The sequence below is a fragment of the Trichosurus vulpecula genome, chromosome 1, assembly GCF_011100635.1.
Source record: "Trichosurus vulpecula isolate mTriVul1 chromosome 1, mTriVul1.pri, whole genome shotgun sequence".
NCBI lineage: Eukaryota > Metazoa > Chordata > Mammalia > Diprotodontia > Phalangeridae > Trichosurus > Trichosurus vulpecula.
This window is the reverse complement of record NC_050573.1, coordinates 391,736,057-391,759,274: the sequence shown is the minus strand read 5'-3', so window position 1 is coordinate 391,759,274 and position 23,218 is coordinate 391,736,057. Positions and strand designations below refer to the sequence as shown.

At 36.8% G+C, this 23,218-nt stretch overlaps 1 protein-coding gene across 2 annotated transcripts in view; it reads right to left on the bottom strand.

The window, feature by feature from the left end:
* Window positions 1-23,218, bottom strand: part of WDR7 (WD repeat domain 7) — a 489,834-nt gene that overhangs the window by 61,658 nt on the left and 404,958 nt on the right. For both annotated transcript variants that reach the window (XM_036757317.1, XM_036757326.1), the window contains one exon: window positions 22,041-22,140. In XM_036757317.1, coding sequence (XP_036613212.1) covers window positions 22,041-22,140 — 100 coding nt within the window. The remainder of the gene's footprint in view (window positions 1-22,040; window positions 22,141-23,218) is intronic.

Here is a 23,218-nt window from a genome sequence, read left to right as displayed (position 1 = left end):
GTAACATTCAGCCTTAATTCATTTGTGACAATGCATTTACATAAATTACAGTAATCCTAGTTTAGGATCACACTCTGGGAGGAAAATTCAAGATACTGATTAGTGCTTCCTGCACATGAGGAAGCATTTAATCTAAGCCAGTGGCCTTTACCTTTAGGGTTCTATAGAAGGCTATATTTTGCTGCTACTTTTCCTCTGGGAAAAAAGGGCTATTTCCTTTACAATTCTCCACATCAATGGATAATTTGATCAAAACAACTTTGAGAAGTGACAAGACTGCTAAACTGGCAAACATAAATGAAACAGGAATTTTCAAAGGAATACTTTCAGGGGCAGTGGACAGAGTGCTAGGATTAGAGTTTGGAGGACATGGGATAAAATCCCACATTTGACATTTACTAGTTATGTGACCCTGGACAAGTCATAAGACCATACGATAAGTGCTAGAAGGGACTTAGTTCCACTACTTCATTTTAGAGATGAGGAAATTGAGGGCCACAGAGGGTAAATGACTTGCCCAAGGTCACACAAGTCATAAACACTGGAGAGGCAGCATTGGACCTCTGAGTCCTGAGCCAGTGTTCTTTCCACTGTATCCTACTTCCTTCTATTGATGCACATAAACTCTGAACTAATTCCTTTAATGCATCTTAGGTGATTCCCTGGGACTTATCTATTGAAGCATAGGCAGGTTGGGCCAAGACTTGTATTTTAGCTGCTTGACATCACAATCACAAAAGGGAAGAAGACTGATGCTTTAAAATAATAATACTATTATTGAACTTAGTAAAAAATGCTTTATTAGTCAGAGTTTCTTTATCAGAGTAAAGTAAAATGCCTTTTCACATTTTGATAATCATTAGACAATGGAGATCATTTATGCTGCCTACTTACTTCCGTATGACTTCACCTAACCAATTCCTAGGAAATTGTTTACTCAATCTTAGAAAATTCTAAAAAACAAGTCATCAGAAACTCCCTTGGTAACATGCTCTACAAGCTTTATATTCCAAGAATTTCTCTCTAATGTTTGCCTAGCTCAAGTTCTCCCTGTTAGAATTAAATTAATTTCTTCCTGAATTCTCCACAGAATATATTTAATTTCCCCTTTTACTTCATTATAATATTATCATACCCTTCTCATTTGGCATGTACCTATATTTATTTTATAGCATATTTTACATTCAGATGAATAGCACTTAAATATATAAAATGCTTGTGTGTATTTTTAAAGATCATATTGAGAATTTTTAATAGACAAATATCAATTAAACATTTATTATTTGAGGCTGAAGAAACAGACTCATAGAGTTAATCAAAAGTTATAACCTAAGGTGTGAGAAATATGGTCACCTAACTATTAAGTTTAAAATAGCAGAATTTACTCTCTAGGCCTCATATATTTATTTTCATTTGGAGCCCTTGGTAAAGATTTAATGTGCTATCTTGGCATAAACATTTTGAATTCTAGCACAAGATAAGACAAATTCAAGAAAAGAGGAGGAGGGTGGGAGGGAGGGAAGAAGGAAGGAAAGAGGGAAGGAGGGAAGGAAGGAAGGAAGGAGGGAAGGAAGGAAGAAAGGAAGGAAGGGACGGAGGGAAGGAAAGACAAAAGGAAGGAAGAGAAAGAGGAAGAAAGGGAAGTAGGAAGGAATTAAGCATTTATTAAGCATCTACTATGTTCCAGGAACTATGCTAAGTGCTTTACAAGTATTACCTCATTTGATCCTTAAAACAGTCCTGTGAAGTAGGTGCTATTATCTTCATTTAACAGTTGAAGAAACCAAGGCAGATGGTTACATGACTTGCCCAGCATTGCAGAGCTGTAAGTGTCTGAGGTCAGATTTAACAGATCTTCCTTACTCTAGGCACCTAGTTGCCTCTGATGTCAATCCACCAACAAACAGTTTCTAGTATGTGCTAAATCCCCTTTTATGAAGGGGATTTATTCTGTGAAGTTTGGATTCAAAGGGCCACACTTGAGGACCTAGAGGGCCACATGTAGCCTTGAGGCCAAAGGTTCTTCATCCCTCTGCTAGACAGTGGAGCTACAAATACATAAATCCAAACAGTCCTGATTCCCAAGTGACTAATAATATTCTACCTAGGAAGGCAACAGGTCTATAAATGAGTATATGCATGGTAGAGAAAAGGAAGACTATGAAAAAGGACTCAAATTATAAAATTAGCCTTTTAATGCTCTTCTCACACTGAGGTAGTGATATTTTCTTTTAAATAAAATGAATTTCTTTAAAAATTTTAATAAATTAAGTTTCACTATAATTTTGGAACTACGATAATTACACATATTGCTCCATTTGTTTTTTGGACTGGGAATAATTATTCTCTAAACAGAACTTCATTATTAACATAGGATACTTGTTAGGGAATTCCTTAACACTGTGCCAGGAGGCCATCCATTATTTCTGCCAACCATTAATCTTCTTATCACCCATGATGCTCTATTTCTGTCTGTTGTGCTCTTAGGATGGCAGAAACAACCCCTGCCATAAAACCTAGCACTAAAAAGAGCAGAAGGAAAATGATTCGAATGTCACTGTCTGACCAAGTGCTGTGGTCAATTCTTACTGCAATTTTTTGCAATCACCAGATAAGTGCCCCTGATGTATAAGCATTATAGACTTTTGTACTGTGGAAAGTGGGCCTGAAGCTTCAGCACTCTGTCTTAAAGCAACATCAATCTAACTGTCCATCAGGTCCCTAAGGTTCATTGCTACTCCTAACTAGGAGTAAAAAAGTCTTTTTAAAAAGTTGTTTTTAGAAGATTATGTTTTATGAGTTTCTATCGATTTAGATATGCCTGCTGTGGTTTTTGCTTCATTCTAGATATGAACTTTCTTTCATAAGTATTATTATAATTTATATAGTTTTTGCTACTTAAATGTACTAAAAAACATTTCCCTCCTTATTCTACTTTTGCAAAAATGCTAGTGACCTCCATCAGCATATTTAAAATTCCATACCAAAGACATGTTTGACCTATTAACACAAATGCTACATATCTTAGCACATATTTTTGTCCAAAACATATTTTAGGCAACAGAAAATGTAAAAACTCCATTGGATCATAGGAACCAAGTCATACTAATATAAGTATACTTTTGTAAACAAAAATCTATGTTTCAGTTTTAGCTTTTAATAATTTATGGCATAAGAACCTTGTCTGTTTGTCTTCTGGAATTAAACACTGTTTTTCCACTGAATGTTTGGGCATTTCCCAGTAATGTTTACCTAAAATTTACTGTATCTTGACTCATTCAAAGATTTATAGGAGGACATATTTGTAGTTTCAGAAGCAGAAATATTTATAGAATGCCTACTGTGTATAAGGCAATGTCCTATGTGATTAGGAGAATATTAAGAATGACCTATCCTATGATATTTTCTTCAAATAACCTGTTTCTAGAAATTAACTATTACATTTAAATACAGGTCAAATTAACGTTGAAGGTTAAAAAAAAGACCAAACCCAAGGAATGACCTCAGGTCCAGGCAGAATACAGATAGGTGAGCATTTTTCATTTTTGCTTTCATTAGAAAGAACCTAAAAACTATAGTACATCTTTCCAGTAGGAGGTTTAAGAGTTTGCTAATGGGATTGGGATATCATCTCTGGGACCATGGGATGTAAGGTGACCTATAATCATAAGCAAAGGTTAAAAATATTTATTTTGGTAGCAAAAGAAATGAAACACTAGGAGCTTTAATCTAATGATTTCTTTTCTCTTGCTTTCAAACATGCCCAGATTGTCCCCATCTTAAAATGAAAACAAAAAACAAACAACAAAAACAACTTTCCACTTGACCGCACTAAACCCTAAATGTACCATCTTATATATCTCCTCCTTTTCAAGTTCTCTTCTATTTACTCCTCTGTCACATGCTGTATTTGTCAATGGGAAGTCAGCTTCCTGAGGGCAAGGGCTGTTTATCTTTTTTATCTTTGTGACCCCAAGGTCCAGAACAGTTCCTTGCAGTTAATAAATATTTATTAAATTAAATTTGTGATCTATGCTGAGGAAGAATAGTAACCCACTGAAAAATTGTGCCCCCATTATCATCCAGGTGAAGCAGTTTAAGGGCTCCTTCCTACCTCCTCCCATGCCCTCCACACTGACGCCAAGTTTGGAGAATCTCAGAGTTGGAAGGGACATACTCCCAAAATGGAGACCTTTTAGTCAAACTCATAGCTATGTGATCCTAAGCAAATGATTTAACTTATTAATGCTCTAAGCAACTCTCTAAGAAGGGCAAAGAAAGGTACACACTGGCATTAGTAGAGTGAGTTTCCTTATCAAGTAGCTATCTATACCAATGAAATCATAGGTCCCGTCCCTATCTATAACTAAACAAGGATCCCTTCCATAATAAACTCAACAAGGTTATACCCAGAGGTTGTCTAGACTTTGCTTGGAGTCCCCTAACTAGTAAGGAGAAATCTACTACCTCCCAATGCAGCCCTTTCCAATTCAGGACAGTTCCAATTGTTAGGAAGCTTTTCCTTACATCAAGCTTATATCTGCCTCTTTGCAATTTCCATCCATTCTGCTCTTTGGATCAAGCAGGACAAGTTTACTGTCCTTCAAATACTTGAAGACAGATACAATGTTTCCCCAAAGTTTTCCCTTCTATAGTCTAAATATCACCACTCGTTTCAAGTGATTTTCATGTAGCAGGATTTCAAAGGAGCTCACCATTGCAGCCATCCTTACATAGATACTTTTCAGCTTCTTAATGTTCATCCTAAAATACCTTTTCCAGAACTGAACACAATATGCCAGATGTCATCAGAACAGAGCAGAGTACAGTGAGACTGTCACCTTCCTAGTCTTTGACATTCTGTCTCCCTTAATGCATTCTAAGATCACATTAACTTTTGGCTGCTGAATCAAACTGTTAATTCTTATTAAGTATGCAGGTGACTAATCACTAAGATCTTTTTTTTTCTTTTCAGAAGAACTGCTATCTTGTCATGCCCACTGTATCAAATAGTAGTGTGAAGTTGATTTTTGTAACTTAAGTGTAAGACTATATTTATTCTGATTAAATTTCAATTTAGATAATTCTGTCCAATGGTAGTGTCATTGACTGGAATACTGTCCTCAGAACTAGGAAGACCTGGGATCAAGTCTTGCCTTGGACATAGACTGACTGTGTGACCTTGGATGAGACTTTAGTGACTGTTAAGACTGTAAGTTACAGAAAAAGGAGCTGACCTATGTGGGGTAGTAGAAGTTTCCTCACTTGGGAGTTCTTTATATTTAGGAAATCAGAGGCTCAGTCCTCAATCTTACCTCAGTGTCCTAACCTATCAAAGTTTTTTGGCTTTGGAACCTATCCATCCTAATTTTGTGTCATATGCAAATTTAAGCATGGTATCCATATTTTTGTTCAAGTCATTAATAAAGATATTAAATAGCAAATGGCCAAGGACAGATTCCTGAATCATTCAAAGTACCAATAAGTAACTGCTGGAGTCAGCCATTCAATTAGTCTTAAATCTATCTACCTGTATCATTTCCTAGCTGATATCTCTATGTTTGGTCCACAAGCAAAACATGTGAGACTTTATCAAATGCTTTACTGAAGGTCTCAGTAATTTATATACATAGCATTCACTTTATTTCCACCAGTCTAGTAAGCTTGTCATGAATGAAAACAAAATTGATCTGGCAGCCTGCTGTTGAAGCAGATAGAGTGAAGAACCTAGCATCAGGAAAACCAGGGCTTAAATCCTGTTGCAGACACTGGACAAGTCACTTAAACTCTCTCTACCTCAGTTTCCTCAACTCTAACAAGGAGGTAATAACAGTACTTACTTCACAGGGTGGTTGTGAGAATCAGGTAAGTGAACACAAGTAAAGTGCTTGCAAGCCTTAAGATAGTACAATAAATGGAAGTCATGAATCCAGGAGCTTTTTGTGACCACTGTACCACCTTTTCTAGGTGTTTACTAACCTTCCTTTGAATAATACATTCTAAAGTTTTGCAAGGAATTGAAGACAAGGTCAGTAGCCTATGCTATGCTATGCTATGCAAACCAGGAAAGTGTTTTCCCTTTTTCAGTTCAGAGACACCTCTCTCATTTTCTCTGATCTGCAGTTTATCTGCTGTGAAGGGAAGCCAGATGGCTAAAATATATTAAGAACTTAATAAATTTTTTTATTCATTCATTCATGTACATTCCGTCTCGCTGATAGAATGTAAGCTCTCTGTCTGTATCCCCAGAACCTATCACAATGCCTCATACAAAATAGGTGCTTAAGAAATCCTTAGTTACTTGATCACCACTGTATATTATGCAAACTCATTTTCTCTGATGCATGGGTTTCAACTTAATTTTTTCTTGGTCTGGATCTTTGATTTCACTGGTATAGGGAACTTTCAGTAAAGAAAATCCTGCTACCAGTGCAAATCAGCAATTGTTCCACAGGTTATAAACTTAAAGCAGTAAGTGGGGCACTGGAAGGTCAAGTGGTTTTCCCAGGGTAACACAGCCAGTATCTGCCTAACTCTGAGAAAGGCTCTTAATCTATTTACCACGCCACACTGTATCTTAACTTATTGCTTCACATACTAAGCTCAAACTTCTGTCCTATTTATTGTATCACTGAAATGACACAATGCTGCCATAAGTAACATGGAAGAGCAGGCTTCCTTTCCTTGTAGTCCAAAGAATTCTGCACATACCTGAGGTCTGTATTCAAAGAAAATGTTAGTCCTTCATATAACTGTTCTACATATTTGCTGTTTGGGACATTCCTGGGGATATTAGTGTAGAGCTGTTGTTGAGAGGGTCCCTGAAGTTTTGCTTTAAAGTAGGAGTGGCTTTTTGATTGCATTGAAGCAAATGCCTTGCATACATTGAAGTTACCTAGGAATATCTTGTTCTCTCCTCTAAAGTAGTTACTTTATTATCGCATCATTTATCAATGAGTGAACAAAAATATTCATAGTTCCCAAAGATTTTCTCTAGTTTCTCAAAATGAAAAAAAAATCCTTGGGAGAGCCAAAACAACTACAAAAATGTAAATTTATCAAAGATGATTAGGTAACTTTAGAGGATATGTAATTACCAGCACAACTTAAAAGATGATAACATAAGTTTATATTTCCAGTATGCTGAAGTTCTTTCTGACAGACTGTCAAGTATCCTGCTTCACTCCTATAATATAGTTCCAAAGGAACAGAACTGGCTATCCTTTGTCTCTTTTGGAAGTTAATATTTTATTACAAAGGAGAAAGAATGCCCCTCTCCCTTAAAAAAAAAAGGCACGCTTTAGAGTTCTACCTCCTCCTACCCAGGACAAATGCTTATCCAAAAGATGCTGCCCCATTCAAAAGGAAAAGGAAAGACACGTGGATCCTACCTCCCCAGACCACTTCACATGTTTCTCTTCCCTCATCTCTGAGTATTAACACTCAAGGCTAGGTCACTATACCTCAGCTTCTCATAAGTGAGTGAAGTTTATATGGAAAATCCAATCTTGACTGACAGGGACTCACTACTCTATCTTCATTCCCCACCCCCTCCCCTCTCTTTGAGTATGTGTGTTCATACATGTGCATGTGTGTGTTTTGGTAAGGAAACAAACTTCACAGGGAGTTTCATTTTAACAAAAAAGAAGAAATTGAATTGGGCATTGGCCATAGCCTGGCAGATGTGGAGGTGAAAAAGGGTGATGAGTTTTTAGACCAGTTCAAAATCTAATCAAAATCAGACAGAAATAAAACTTAAAAAATCCTAATTTTGGAGTTACTCTGATAACTTTAAAGCTCCCTAGCTCTTCATGTAGCATAAAATCTTTCTGATTTATACAGAACTTGATTTTATAATGCAAGAAAACAAAGAGCAGATAAAGAATTCTGTTCTAAGAAATATCAAATTTGAAAGGAACAATAAAGGGATAAAACAAAGTGCGACACCACAGATAAAAAGAAGAGAATGTAATGTAATTAGCTACTTGGGAACTTAATCATGAATACAGAACAAAATGAGATCAGCTATCAAATAAAAAAGTAGAAATGAGTGTTAAAGCAATTAATTTTATTTTTCAAAATTCATCTCTAACCAAATGAGGAAAATAAAATCAGAGAATTAGAAAGTAATAAAATCCTTGGAAACCCAATAAAGAGAAAAAGGTAAAGGAAGACTGAAACATATGCAAATGGGTGAGGTTAAATCAACAGATTTACTATTTAGAGTACTGATTAATGAACACAAGATCAACTTAAAACTACTCAGAAACATGGAAAGTAGTGCACTTACAAAAACAAAAAAACCATGGCCATTAATCACACACTCATTAGTTTTATAAAACTGAAAGTTAAAAATCTCCATATTTATAGAATAGTTTAGGATGATAGAAGTATCCACCGAAAAAAATTCAGACTAGATTTATTGAAAGTTATTTTTGGCATTGGAGTAGAGGAGTAAAATGGAAGGAAGAAAGGATATGTCATAAAGGAGAGAGATATAAAATAAAAATTATCGTCACAAGTATGGTGTTTTACAGCTTATAAAATATCTGCATTTTACTGGAATTTTGCAACAATCCTGCAAGGCAGAGTTTACAGGTATTATCCCTGTATTTACATCAAAACCTCTTAATCACCATCCCCCAATTTCTCTTCCTCAACTTCAGTCTCTATAAAAGAGGGAGCCCTTCTCCTTACTAAGGCCAACCCTTTCAATTTATGTCTCTGTCCTGTCACTCTCAGCAGATTGTCCCCATAATCATCCCTTCTCTGTCTCCCTCTAATTTTTATTTTCTCTCTTTTTACTGGCTCTTGCCCTCTAACTTCAAATTGTTTGCATGTTGCAGTCTCTACCACCCTGAAGAAAGACTCATGTGACCCTACTATCCCTTCCCCCTATAGTCCCATCCCTGTCAACACCTAGAAAAATTCATTTATCTATATTCATTGCTTCTTCTTCCTTTTCTCTCACTCACTTCTCAACAATCTCCAAACTGACTTCATCACTCAATTAAAACTGTTCTCTCTAAAGTTACCGATGATCTCTTAATTGCTACATTCAACAGCTTTCTCTCAGTTCTCACCCTTCTTGACTTCTCTGGAGTATTTGACACTTTAGAGCACTCTCCTCTTCAATCCTTTCTGGGTTTGATGACATGGTTCTCTCTTGACTCACCAACCTGTCTGATCACTTCTGAGTCTCCTTTCCTGGCTCTTCATCTACCTCGTGCTCTATCAGGGGATGTTCCCAAGGCTCTGTTCTGGACCCTCTTTTATTGTGTCTCTTCTACACTTTCTCACTCAATAATCTCATCAGTTCTTCAGCAGCATAAAAACTAATGAGCATGTGATTGATGGCTTTCTGTTTGCTTTTTTCAAGTCCTGACTTTGACACATAATGGTTATGTGATCCTGGGAAGGATGCTTAACCTATCAGTGCTAGGTCAATACTGCTGGGGCATTAAACTCAAAGAGGAACCTGATCTCTGTGGGCCATATATTGATTTAGAAAACCACAAATGAACATTAGCTGTGTTTTGTTTGTTTTTATTTATTTTGTTAAATATTTTACCAATTACATTTTAATCTTGTTCTGGCAGGTTAACATCTCTACTCTAGTTAATTCTTGAAAGCTCTAAGTTACAGAAGTACTAAAACTATATTATTAGAGGGAGTTTCCTAATAAAATCACAGGTCCCATTCTTACCCTTTCTCTGAACCTTTTCATTTTCAGTTTAAAGCCCTTTTGTTAAGATCTATAAGATTCCAGGCAAATGAATTCTGACTGTGTTTCCATGCTTATAGTTTAAGCCGCCTTCCAGAAACCCAAATCTCATTCTCAGAAGTCATCTTTTTAACTAATTATTCACTTTTCAAATCTGTTTCTTTCTTCCAAAGTCCTTGTCTTCAATGGGCAGCAATAGTAGAAATACCACTTGCGATTGTAAAGCCTTATTTCTCTTACTTGTGGATCCACATCACTATCCTTTGAGGAGAAGTGGCTGCTTTCTCCTCAGAGATTCTAGTGCTCTCCTTCTTGGTAACAGGCTCATTCCCAATGTTTGGTGATCTTTCTCTTTCTCTGTATCACATTCTACTACTATTAAAACTTCCCATATGGGTCATTATTCCTTTCCTTCAGAAGCTTTTTCTTCTTTGTTTTCATACTGAAACCCTCTTTCCATTTGTGCTAATATAAACATTTTTCTCTTTCATAATCTGGTGAGTGAAATCTTTTTAGGTAGGAGACTAGCTTTGACAAAACACAGATAATGGTCTATTAGCCATGGAAGAAATATTAATATCACATACTCCATGCAGATCACTACAAAATTCTCCCTGATCTGTATGCTGGTTGGAAATGAGGTGATCATCATTTTGTTTGTCAGGCAAGTAGCTGCCCTGGAGAAAGCGCAAATCCTCACCATTACAAGTGAAACTCCATGATTTGGGACTGACTCAACAGTTACTTCTTGGACCTTAACTAGCCATTACAATACATTCTCACTCATTTCTCATGTCAGAACAGTTGCTAGTTACAACCAATTTCACCTCCAAACTGTGTGTACCACTTATCCCTTCCTTTTTCTCTTCCCATTGAACAACAATTATAATAGTTTACTAAAAGGTCCTCCCAATTCTAATCTCTCCACTCTACGATCCATCCTTCATACAGGTGCCATATTAATCTTCCATAAATAGATTTTTATATCCCCTTTGTGCTCAAAAATGTTCAGTGACTCCCTACTGCTTTACTGATAAAATTTAAATTCTTTTTTTCTGGCAACGAGAGCCCTTCATGATTTGGTACCACCCCACCTCTCCAGCTTTACCTTCTATTACTTTTCTCCATATACTCTATGCTGTTACTAAAGTGGACTGCTCTCTGAAGTGGAACACACTCTACATCCTCCAACCCTCTATGTGTTTTACACACTGTCCCTATGCCTTTCTCCTTTGCCTTCAAACAAGACTTTTAGTATGCTCATAGAATATTGTGCACTATAATTATTTGTGTTTGTCTCATTGCCACCGCTCATTTTAAATAAGCTCCATGAGGGAAAGAACCTTGCCTTATTTAAACTTTATATCTCCCCTAGCGCCTAGCAAGTGTCCTACACAGAGTGGGTGCTCATTCATTAAGCGTTTGTTAAATTAATTATGAGATGCATTTGCAAATAGAATAATCGAGTCCCAAAGGATGATTTGTGGGGAAAGGGAGTAGGATCACAATATCACTATGGAAGAGGGATTAGATTTATTTGCTTTTAGAAGAGAGTTCTAAAACCAATTTGTAGCAGCTATAAGAAGGCAGATTTCGGCTCCACAAAAGGAAGAATTTCTTAACAATTACAGCTTTCCCATAATGGAATGCTTCGTCTAATCGAAGATAATGCATAGCCTCTTGACACTGCAGGCCTTTTCAAGAAGTCTGATCACCTATCCATAAATGTTATAAAACGGATTTATACTTCAAGTAAAGAGTTGTCCTGTGTTGTTCCTTTCAGCTTTGTGATTCAATGATTACATCTACCCCATCAACCTCCTTCAATTAAACTTGCTTTTAACTTAAGAATTTAGTAGCATTCAAGAAAAAATAAAGATTTAATTTCAGTTTTGAATTTCAACATTATTCAGTTACAAGTATTACAACATATTGTCAATTATTTTAGGTTGCAAAAATAATGGATTTCAGTTGCATTGTGGGTTAAAAATATTTTTATGGGCTCATTTGGGAAACTATAATTATTTCTACTGGAAAATATATTCCTTGTCCCAAACATCTGATTCATAAATGAACTTTTATACGTTAAGGGATGTCTGTCCCCAGTTTCAAGAACTGTGCATTTATTTGTAGGCAGCTGCTCTCAGCTTCTCCTGGATGTAACTGCATTCTATTTGGATGTTCTCTCTAGAAAATAAAAAAGGCTAATTCAAATGGTATTTTTTAATAATTTCTCACTTTTTTTTAAGATCCCGATGCGCTCATCATTTACTGTGTCCTACAAAGTCCTTTCCAAATAACTTATTTCTAATTCCCTTGCACCAGTTGTCTACAGTGCTCACTACACCTCAATGAAAACAAACATTTTTTACTGAGCATCTAACAGGTGCAAGGCACTATGGGGGATACAGGCACCATCATCATAACTTTCATGTAAATGGTGTTTTCCTCCACGGAAGTCTAACTGCAATACCTCATTTGTGACATAGAGGTGACCCTGGCTTCTTGAAAATTACCTCAATAAAGTTTTAAGTTCTGAGAAACTGAAATGTCTAGGCCCAGCAGGCAACTATTTCTATTATCTGAGGTTCATTCTAAATTCAGAGAGGCTCATCATGAGAATGACTGGCTATGACAAGACAGTTTGTTGGGTGACTCATGAAACCTGTCTACCAGGGTAAAAAGAGATTATTTGTATAGACAGTGCTTATACAAACATTGATAAAATACTGTTTCAAGGATCTGTGATTTTAACATTTATAAACCTGCTCCCTCCCAAACAAAACCCCAAAACAAAATCTGTGAGACAGAGAGGACAAGTATATTTACCCCCATTTTACGTATGAAGAAATTTTGGCTTAGAGTACCTTGCTTAAGTCAGATAGCTAATAAACGTTGGAGCTAAGACTTGAATTCAGATCTTCTGAATAAAAATCTAGTTATATTTCCCCTATTCTATGCTTTCTTAAATGAAGGTATAACCTGGTTGAGGGTATTTGATTGCCTAAAAAAGTAATACAAGGCATTATTTAATAAATAAGTGGCACAGGCAATAAAGGTTACAGTGAATCAACGGCAGATAAAGAAACTGTAGACTAAAGTGGTCACAGAAGAATTCAGATAGTTTTGAAGAATATACTGAATATGGCTAGATGGATGGATGGGCAATCTATGCTGGGGTAACAGCATGAGTAAATTTGAGGTGATAAAGTACAAAAAAGTTGTACTTCTAGGATGGTGGACAGACAGAGGATCAGAGAACCATAGGATCATAAATCTAGAACTGGAAGGGCCCTTGGAGGTCACGAAAGCCAAAGGCCTCATTTTATATATGAGAAAACTAAGCCCCAGACGTATTAATTAACTTACTTAAGGTGGCAATGACAGTAAGTAGCAAGGTCAGGATGCTTGTAGAAGAACTAGAAGAAATAAAGAAGTGCATTGTGAGTAAAGAGGGCCTTAAATATCAAGTTGAGAAATTTGGATTTTACTCCATAAAAAAAAATCAATCAACAAGTATTTATTAAGTGTCTCCTACATATAAGGCATTGTACTAGGTGCTGGGGATATAATTACCAAGAATAAAACAACCTCTACTTGAAGAACCTCATGCTCTAATAGAAAGTACAACAAATACATATAAAAATATAAACAGCATAAATATAGAATTAATAAATACAAATATATACAAGGTAGTTTGGGAGGGAAAGCATCAGTATTTGGGAGATTAGGAAAGGTTTCATGAAGAGGATGGTGCTTGAGCTGCATCTTAAAGAGAGGGCTCCTATGAAATGGAAGTAAAGAGGGCATCATACATTCTAGGCATCTGGGAAGGGCAAAGGCAGAGAATGTCAGATGGAGAGCTGTGTGGCTGGATCACAGAATGTGGGAGGGAGAATAATGTTCAATGAGGCTGGAAAGCCAGATTGGGAAAGATGATATAGAGCTTCTGTCCTTAAGGAAAAACTGGTTTGGTATCACTGTATAGGACAAAATGGAGTGGTAAAACCTGAGGCAGGGAGATCAGTCAGGAATCTACTGTCAAAATTTAGGTAAGAGGGGACGATGGGATGGACTAAGGTGATAGCTACATGAATTAAGGAGAAGAGTTCAGATGGGAGAGATGTTGTGAAGATAGAAATGGCAAGATTTGGCAACTGACTGGATATGTGGGGTTAGTGATAGTGAAGTATGGAGGATAATGACAAGTTTACAAACCCAGGGAAAATTTTGAAATGGTGGTCACTTTAACAGAAACAGGCGAGTTGGGAAGAGTCTCAGAGGAAAGATAATGCATTGGGGACATGCCAAGTTTAAGATGGAGAGCCACTTTAAGTGCTTATTTAAGAAGTGATATGATCAAGCATTTAGGAAAATCAGTTGTGGTTGTGGTTTGTCCTTCCTTCTCAAAGAGGACCATGACATCAGCGAGATGATAACATGACTCGCAATTGACTTTGATTTGAGTGAGAGAGGGCTGTGCAAAGTCACCAGCCTCACTTTCTCCTTCAGAGCCATCTGGGTCCAGTGGCCAGATACTGATCAAGACACATAGATGCAGTGTGAAACCTTGGACCTTTTAAGCTTAGGTCTTTTCAGGTTCTCACTTTGAGTGAGGCAACACCCATTCAGTAAATACACCTGTTTAAGAAGTGAGTCAAGGGATGGTCCCGTTAATAAAAAAAAAAAAATCAAACAGGGAGGGGAAGACCCTCAGGGTTGCTGTTTATGTTATGCTGGGCAAGTCACTTAATCTCTAATCCCCTGCTCGCCCCCCTCCCTCCAACTAAGACTCTAAATTGCAAAGCAGGCACGCATTTTTACTGGAAGAGAAAGTTTCTCACCAGGAGTTCTCTATACCACTATTCCAGCCTTCTTCCTCCCCACCCCACCTGCAAATCAGATGGCAGCACAGGGAGTAAGGACTAAGTGTGGAGAAAATGTGAGCAAAGAAACCAGTGAGAAGTTGATTACACCTACAAATGAAGCAGTAAGTCTATGCATGAAACAATAAGAGTCTGAACCAGGGTGTGAGCCATGGAAAGAAAGGCTTTTCAGGTATGACTAAAGAAGAATCAAAGGGCTGATGTTAGGATGGTGACAAAAGAGCAGGAAGAGTCTAAGACCATCCTGAAGTTGCAAATCTAGGAGACTAAAACTCTAATCTAGAGTATATAGGGATTTTGAACCAAAAGGAAGCCAGGGTCCTGATGACAAGAAGACTCTCAGTCTTATGGCAATATAGAACTAGAATTAGAGCTAGAAGTCACCTGTAAGAACTTGATTTCTCCTCATGGATTATGTTTTAGTTTAGGGGTAGGAACCTGTGGCCTCAAAGCCACATGTGGCCCTCTAGGTCCTCAAGTATGGCCATTTGAATCCAAACTTAATAAAATGATTTGTTCTGTAAAACTTGGACTCAGTCAAAGGGCTGCACTTGAGAACCTAGGGGGCCACATGTGGCCTCTAGGCCTTAGGTTCCCCACCTCTATTTTAGCTGATATAAGAATTACTCATCATTTTGGGATAAATTTGGGGGACTGAAGAAAAGCTCTGGCTGTAGGTTTCTAGTGGTTGGGAATATCATGTATCAGAAATAAAGGCTCCCAGGAGAAAGGAAAGGGGGACTTGCAGCCTAAAACTTGAAACCCAAAATAACTTATTCTAATATCTTGCTTAAGAAAATACACTAAAAATTAAAAATATGAGCTTTTCTCACATTGCTACTAACTTTAGATAGATGATTAGCTAGTAGCCTGAGAGAATCTATCAATGCAGCCAGTGGTTATAAAAGGGAACTCATTTTTAAAGTATTGGAAAACCTGTAAGATAAGCTATTTTGGCAAGCGTGCCAAACCAGAGGCAAATGTTAGCAGTGGGAAGATTTTTACTGTAGATTTCTTCCCCACCCTCGTCCCACCCCAGGCTCTAAATATTTAAGACCATTAACTAGGCTGTCCATCTATACCTCTGGTTTTCAATACATACTTAAGAATGACAAAGAAGAGAAGAAATTTCACAGATTTTGGAAGCCATGTGCTTTTCAGGGACAAAAATAAACTCTGCAAACATCCTAAAGTAATAGGAGAAAAATGAGGTGAGAGGAGTAGTAGCCAAAGCCAGAGGCTGGGAAGCATGATTTGGCTTTTCTTATTGTACCCTCCACCAACCAATCTAAAAGGAAGGAAGGAGAAAGGGTTGACAAGATCTTCCCCTTAAAACCTGTCAGCCATGAAGTTATCTGCTTCACCTGGTCCACTGGCCTCTTTTTTCACACATCCCAGACTTAGCACTTTAATCATCAATAGCTTGCTTTTTGTAAAGAGAGGCATCTTTCTCAATTAGTCCCTCTCTCCCCTTTAACCTTAATGCTCCACCACCTCACGGTCTCTACCCTTCTAGAGAAACCCAAGCATCTGCTATTCTTTGTGTCTCCTAGATCCTCAACCCCTTCCCTCGACGAACTTTCCCCTGCCAACTGATAACCAATCAAATTGTTTAGAGTTACTCCAAAAACTTACCTTTGTTCAACAAGTCTTCTCTGATTCATCCAGTTCTACTTTGCTCGTTCCTTTAGTAAACATTTTGCAATTACACAAGTTATTTATTTTAACTACTTCTGGCTGTACAGGGGACTTTGCACTGAACACAGGTGCAAAAAGAACATAGAAAATTAAAGCAAGGCCAAGCAAAAAATGATAAGTTGTAAAAAGTGACATCTCAAAAAAGATGGTTGAAAGGGCTCAAGTCCAGAATGAGTTATGGCAAGCAAAATAGAGACTGCGTGCCCCCTTAAAGCTATATTGGTGATGACATATGCACCTTGAAAGATAATACAGAGGTGTCAGTCAGGGAGGACAACTATTTATGTCTTCGACCTAAGAATAATATTGTTTTATCAAGTAAAGTTGTTCCGTCTCAGTATGTAGCTTCCAAAGTGATATTCATAGAGTGGTGAGGGTGGAAAGAATTGCTTGTCTAGTCAGCTAGACGACCAAAGTCAACAACAACAATATTAATAATAACCAGCATTTGGGGAGTGCTTTAAGGTTTGCAAAGTGCTTTATAACTATTATCTCATCCTTACAACAGTCCTGAGAAGGAGATGCTATTATTACCCACCTCCCTGCCTTTACAGATGAGAAAACCGAGGCAAGTGGTGACTTGTCCAGTTACTCAGCTAATACATTTCTGTGGTCAAATTTGTATTCCCTGGGCCAATTATTGGGAACACCAGACTTGGATTCACCTCGGTATTCAATGTTTCAGAAAAGGAGAGGCATTAGAAGAAAATCAAGTTGGGAGGAAGAGCTGGACCTAACTAAAACTATAAAGGAAATTCATGCTTGGACTGACATAGTTTTAAAGGCATTATTCAGGGATTAATTCACAAGATATAGCACATAATAGCAACTTACATTTCTAGAGTTTTTTTTATGTTTTCCCACAATAACCCTAGGAAGCTGGCTAAGAATATTATTTTATAGGTGAAAAAGGTGAGGTTTTGAGGAGAATGGAAGACTCCAGAAGTGTTGAAAAAAGGTGACTGAAAAGTCATCGGTTTCTCCTGATCCACAAGTGAACTTTGTCATTTTTAGAGAGCCTTTATGAGAACAGTTTATGCATTTAATCAGCATTTTCTTGGGGGAAAATGAGAACAAAATGGGCAGACTGACATAAATGATTCTTAACACCAGACCATACATATTTACAGTTACACGACTAAATGAAAGCTATAGAGAATGTAAGATCTCATTGTGTTTACTGCTTGATTTTAAAAAAAAGTGCTTGATTTGGTAGGATAAAATCAGCTTACTTAAAGGCTCTCCTCCAACAAGGTGCTTCCCTTACATATGTTAGAACCATTCAAGATTCCTTACTAGATGAAATCGGAGAAATTACTCAGTGATCTTCTTGTTACCACAGGAGAAGGATAAAAGAGGGAGATGCCCAAGTGTTATGGAAGATGTATGACACAGTCAAAATAGAAGTTCCAGATACTCACGTATGCTGCTATGGGCCAACCGACAGCGCAATGCTTCAAACAGGCCTTCAAGCCTGGCTCTCTGACCCATGGCAAATCTTTATCTGTAAAATGAGTGGGTCCCTCTCGAAGATACGCAAGTCCCTGCCACCTCTAAACCAGCGATCTTATGATCTATGGAATGCACCGAAACATGAAAATACTACAGGATCTCTTCAATCAAATCTACAGCCGCCTTGAAGACAAGAGATTATTAACACACATGGGAAAGGCAAAGTAGATGAAGGATTCATGTTGCCCACATTTTGAAATGTTAACTGTATGGGCCTTACATCGAATTAGTTCATCAATACATACATCTTGGATACGGTCTATCTGCAGATAGACTAAGACACGGGTGGGGAACCTGTGGCTTGGAGGCCACATGTGGCCCTCTAGGTCCTTGGGTGTGACCTTTCGACTGAGTCCAAGTGAAGTTTGGATTCAGTCAAAGGGCTGCACTTAGAGACCTAGAGGGCCACATGTGGCCTTGAGGCTGTAGGTTCCCAACCCTTGGACTAAGACATAGGTCTAGAATTGAATACAAGGAAATCATTTTCAAAAACCCAAGTTTGCCACCAAAGTCCATACTTTTAACATCAACATTCTCTTGAACATTCTACAAAGCCATATTTGGATGTCTCATCACAGCAGGGAAGTAATCCTGGGCTTTCAAAGGCAATGCCACCAGAGCACAAGCTCTGGCCAGTTTTACGATGCTGGAAGACTTTTAAGTATAGACCTGGAAATAGACTGTTTGCTTTCCAAGGACAAACCTGACTAACATCACAAAGAATGAAAGTATCTACATTTTATAAGACAGGAAAAGCCTGAAAATTAATGTCATCCCTAAATTCGATATCTTTGTCCAGTCATAACACTGACTTATTGGACCATCAGGATTAATACAAAGAATAATTATGAGAAAAACATTTGGCATTCAATTGAAACAATTTAATCTTGAACTATTTAAACAAGAAACTGATAAGGAAAAATGAGTAATGGCAGCAGAAATGACACTGTCATTGATTATAACGATTTCATTGAAAAGTCACACTGATGTAAGTTAAATGGAAGCCAAAAGAGTCTAAAAATCATCTTAATCAGTACAAACTGGACTCACTTGCCAAACACAAAGAGATAGTGACCAAAGGCAACACTGGTTTAGAATATAAATGAGTTTGTAAACTCTTATGAAAAAAGAAGATGGATGATTATGAACAGGATTGTTTCACAAAGCAGCGGGTAAAACTAGTTTAAAGAAAGCCTAGAAAGAAATCCAGCTAAGCACAGTCATCCCAAGGGCATTAAAGGATGAAAATTTAAGAAGGATAAGAAAACAGAAGAAAATGAACAAGATGTATAAAAATTTATACTTGTGCATTGTATGTAAACACATGTACACATACAAACACAATATATACAAAGCATTTAGTAGGCATTCACGCCATTGCGCCAGGCAATGTGCTAAGTATTTTACAAATGTTATTTCATTTAATCCTCACAACAACCCTGGGAAGTAGGTATTATTATTATCTTCATTTTACAAATGAAGAAACTGAGGTAGAGACAGGTTAAATATCTTTTTCAGGGTCACAAAGTTAATAAACATCTGAGGCCAAATGTGAACTCTAATCTTACTGAGTCCAGGCCCAGCCCTTCTATTCATGGCACCACTGGAGCCATTACAGTTTAGTAAGCAGAGGGATAATGTGGTCGGATCTCTTGGATAGCTGAGTGAAAGATGAACTGAATTGAGCAGAGACTTGTGAGAGGCACACCCACCAGCAGGCTATTGCAATAGTCCAGGCACCGAGCGATGAGGTAGTATACAAGGGTGGTGGTATGTCAGAGGAAAGAAGGAAGCATATACAAGGTAAAATGGACAGGTCTTCCAAACAAATTGGATATGGAGAGTGACAGATGGGAGCCAAGAATGGTAACTAGGCTGTGTGCCTCAGTGACTAGGAAGATAGTAATGCCCTCAACAGCAGTAGGGAAGAGGAGAAAGATATTAACTTCAGTTTTGGACATATTTAGTTGAATGGGACACTAATAAGTTTAGAGGCCTTAACCTTTTTCTATTTACAGAGCCAGCCACCACCTGAATTTAAGCCCTTGTTGTCTCTTATCTAGATTACTTTAATAAACTTCTAATTAGATTCTCCAACTTGTTTCTCCCTACTTTAGTATATCCTTCAAATAACTACTAAAATGATTTTCATTAGACATAGTTCTTAACATGTTCTCACTCAATAAACTCCAACAGCTCTCTATTATTTCTAAGATTAAAAATAAATTCCTTCATTTGGAACTTAAAGCTCTTTACAATCTGGCCCCTCACTACCTTTACAGTATTTAAATATATTACTCCCTTTTATGTGCATATTCTATGACCTAGGATCTATGATCCAGTCACACCAGCTTACTTCCTATTCCTCATAAATGATGCTCAATCTCCTTATTTCCATGGGCTTATAATGGCTGAACTCATGACTAGGATGTTCTTATTCGCCTCTACTTATTACAAGGCCTGGATTTCTTTAAGACTCAGCTCAAAGCAACAGTTCTTACAGAATGACTTTTCTGGTTCCTCTAGATCAGGGGTTCAATTAATCTTTTTTGAGTCACAGTAAAGCCTACTGACTTCTCAGAATAATGTTTTTAAATGACTAAAATAAAATACATAGGATTTCAAAGGAAGCCAATCATATTGGAATATAGTTATCAAAATATTAAAAAAATAAGTGCACACATCCTAAGATGAGATCTTCTGCCTTAGAGGCTAGAGACTTCTCCTCTAAGGCTTTTTCCACCAGTATGTGTATTGTACATATTGATTTATGTTTACGTTGTCTCCTCCCTTTAGAAGGTTAGCTCCTTGAAGGCAGGTGTTGTTTTAGCTTTTTTCTTTGTATTTCCAGGGCTTAGAACAGGGCTAGGCATATCACTTAACATCTGATTTAATTCAACTACCTTTCCTTCTCTAGATGTTTAACTAACATTAGAGGTTTAATATCTTTAAAAACTAAATTTTAGGATTCTGCCAAGAACAAAAGTTGTTTACTAGTCCATAATTAATGGATTCCACTCTCTTCCATTTTTTGAAAACTTTTGCTCTTCACCTTATTAACATTGAAAAAGAGTACATAAACAACTACGACTTATAAACCCAACAGGTTCAGGGACTTTTTCAAGTCACTATAGGTAGTACATAGCAGTGAAAGGATTTGGACCTGAGTTTTCTGACTCCAAATCCAGTTCTCTTTCTACTACTTAAAATTTCTCTCAGAAAGAGTCTGTATTTTTTACCCCTGGGCATTTAAGTATAATTTAAAGGAGGTTTTTGAATAGAGACTTAAGGTAGTTTCATCACGGCAATATATAGCTTACTACAAAGGAACACAATCAATAGTCAAGATTGATGAGTGTTTTCAAAATTCATTTCTCAAGATCAGAAAATTTATGTAAACAAATCCAATAATTCATGATAGCCTAAGCAAATAATTTTAAAAAGCTCAACCAATTCTCTATTAAATTCATCTTTTAATTACCCTGTGTTCAAGCTAAATTTAGCAAACAATTCAAAATCTCAACTAATTGGGTAACAGTTCTGAATTTCTTAAGAGAAAATATATTCTCTTAAAATTTTTGAAAGAGCAAACATATATGTAATACACCACCATAAGTAATAATGTAAAGTGAAATCTAGGAAAGTGTGAATCAAAATGAAAAACTCATCACTGACACAAGCACAGGTAAGGTTAATTTTCATTCAGGCACAATAATAGATATTAAGTTTTAATTTCAAAATTCAAAGCAGATCACAATATATCTGGCTGAAAAGTCTAGAACTAGGTAATAACTTAGTTCTGCTAAGATCATATCTTAGTTAGCATTTGAAAAGTTATTTTTGTGAAGTCATATTATTATCAAAATTAAGCATCATAAATTGTTTTTACAGAGAAACTTGGCAAAATAAGCAACACAACTGAATCCTGCATAATGCCAGACAATTTTTTTTAAAAGATAAGGCTATTGCAGGATAGTCTGTGAGTAGTAACACCTTACTTTGGGTTCCTATTATTAACCCATCTATGGCAGCCCTTCAGTTCCAGTGAATGAAGACAGTAGGGCTCTATACTCTTAGAGTCCTTCATTAAACTATTGATCCTTTTAGTATTATCCATAATGTTCCAGCAGCTCAGCATGTCAAATGGAGCAGTGCTAGGCTCTCTTTGCTTTCAATAACTTCCACACTTTATGGAGAGGAAGTCACAATGATTTATTTACCTGACATTTTCCAGTCCGGATGTCGTACAGGGCCACTGAACCATGGCGAGCTCCAACTGCTATTCTGTGATTCCGTTCATAATAGCTGACCATGTAGAACCTGAATTGAACATTATAACAAGAAACAGGTGAGACTTGTCTTGCATGTAGAGAGGAATATTAACACATTTCAGTGATCAGTTCTAATAATGGTTTAAAAAACAAATACATGAATCCACTGCAATTAAGAATTAAGATATTTTTAATAACTTTTAAAATCAACTGAAATCTAACAAAACATTTATAATGAAGTAAATTTAGACAATTATTTTAAAGATGTGGGGTTTCAAACAGGTTGTTTTGAAACAAATCTCACAATTATTAAAATATTTGAATAATGAAAAATAAAAACAGGTGAGATACCAGATTATTAAATAAGAGGATAAAATCTTTTTATAGTAAATAACAATATCCACATATCTGAATTTGATCATGAATGGAAAGAATATTAAATCTTGAATTTTAGTCTCTCATTCTTTTATGATTATTTATACAGCAAAAATATTTTTATTGGATAGAATAACTAGAATAAAGTTGATGCCATGGCCATCATTGTCACATCTTTGAAAAAAATCAAACTTTGTAATAAAATAATATTTCATGTGTAATTTGAGTGGAGGAATCATGTAACTATAGACACTAGGCAGGTATAATTTTTATCCTTTCAGATGTGTAGAAGACCCTGGCTAGGTCAGATACGGTGTGGAATACCACAGTCACTGGTATTCTTCCAGTGGCTTATGAGACATTCAACGGAAGACTTCAGAATAGAAGGAAGGCATAGTGCCTCCCTCTTGGCCTCCCTAACTGTTGAGTTAGGCTCAAATCCTGGTTGGTGTTCAGTATTAGGCTAGCTTAGAATAGAAAGCTTAATTCTGACTAGTTCTACTAGTCCCCTTAACTAGTCAGTTTAACTGTTGAGCACCTGAATAATGTACAGATTTTAACCCTGTACCTTGTAAGTAAATAATGTTTGCCTAAGTAATGACTGCACGTGGAATTGTGCAGAGAGTTATAAATGCTCAGAGACTGGGGGCTTTCTATGGTAGAAAGACAATAGATAGTGGGTAACAGCTTGGGCAATTAGTAAGGAGAGGTTCCCTGGTCTAGGCATGGGCGAAATTTGAGTTCTGGAAACG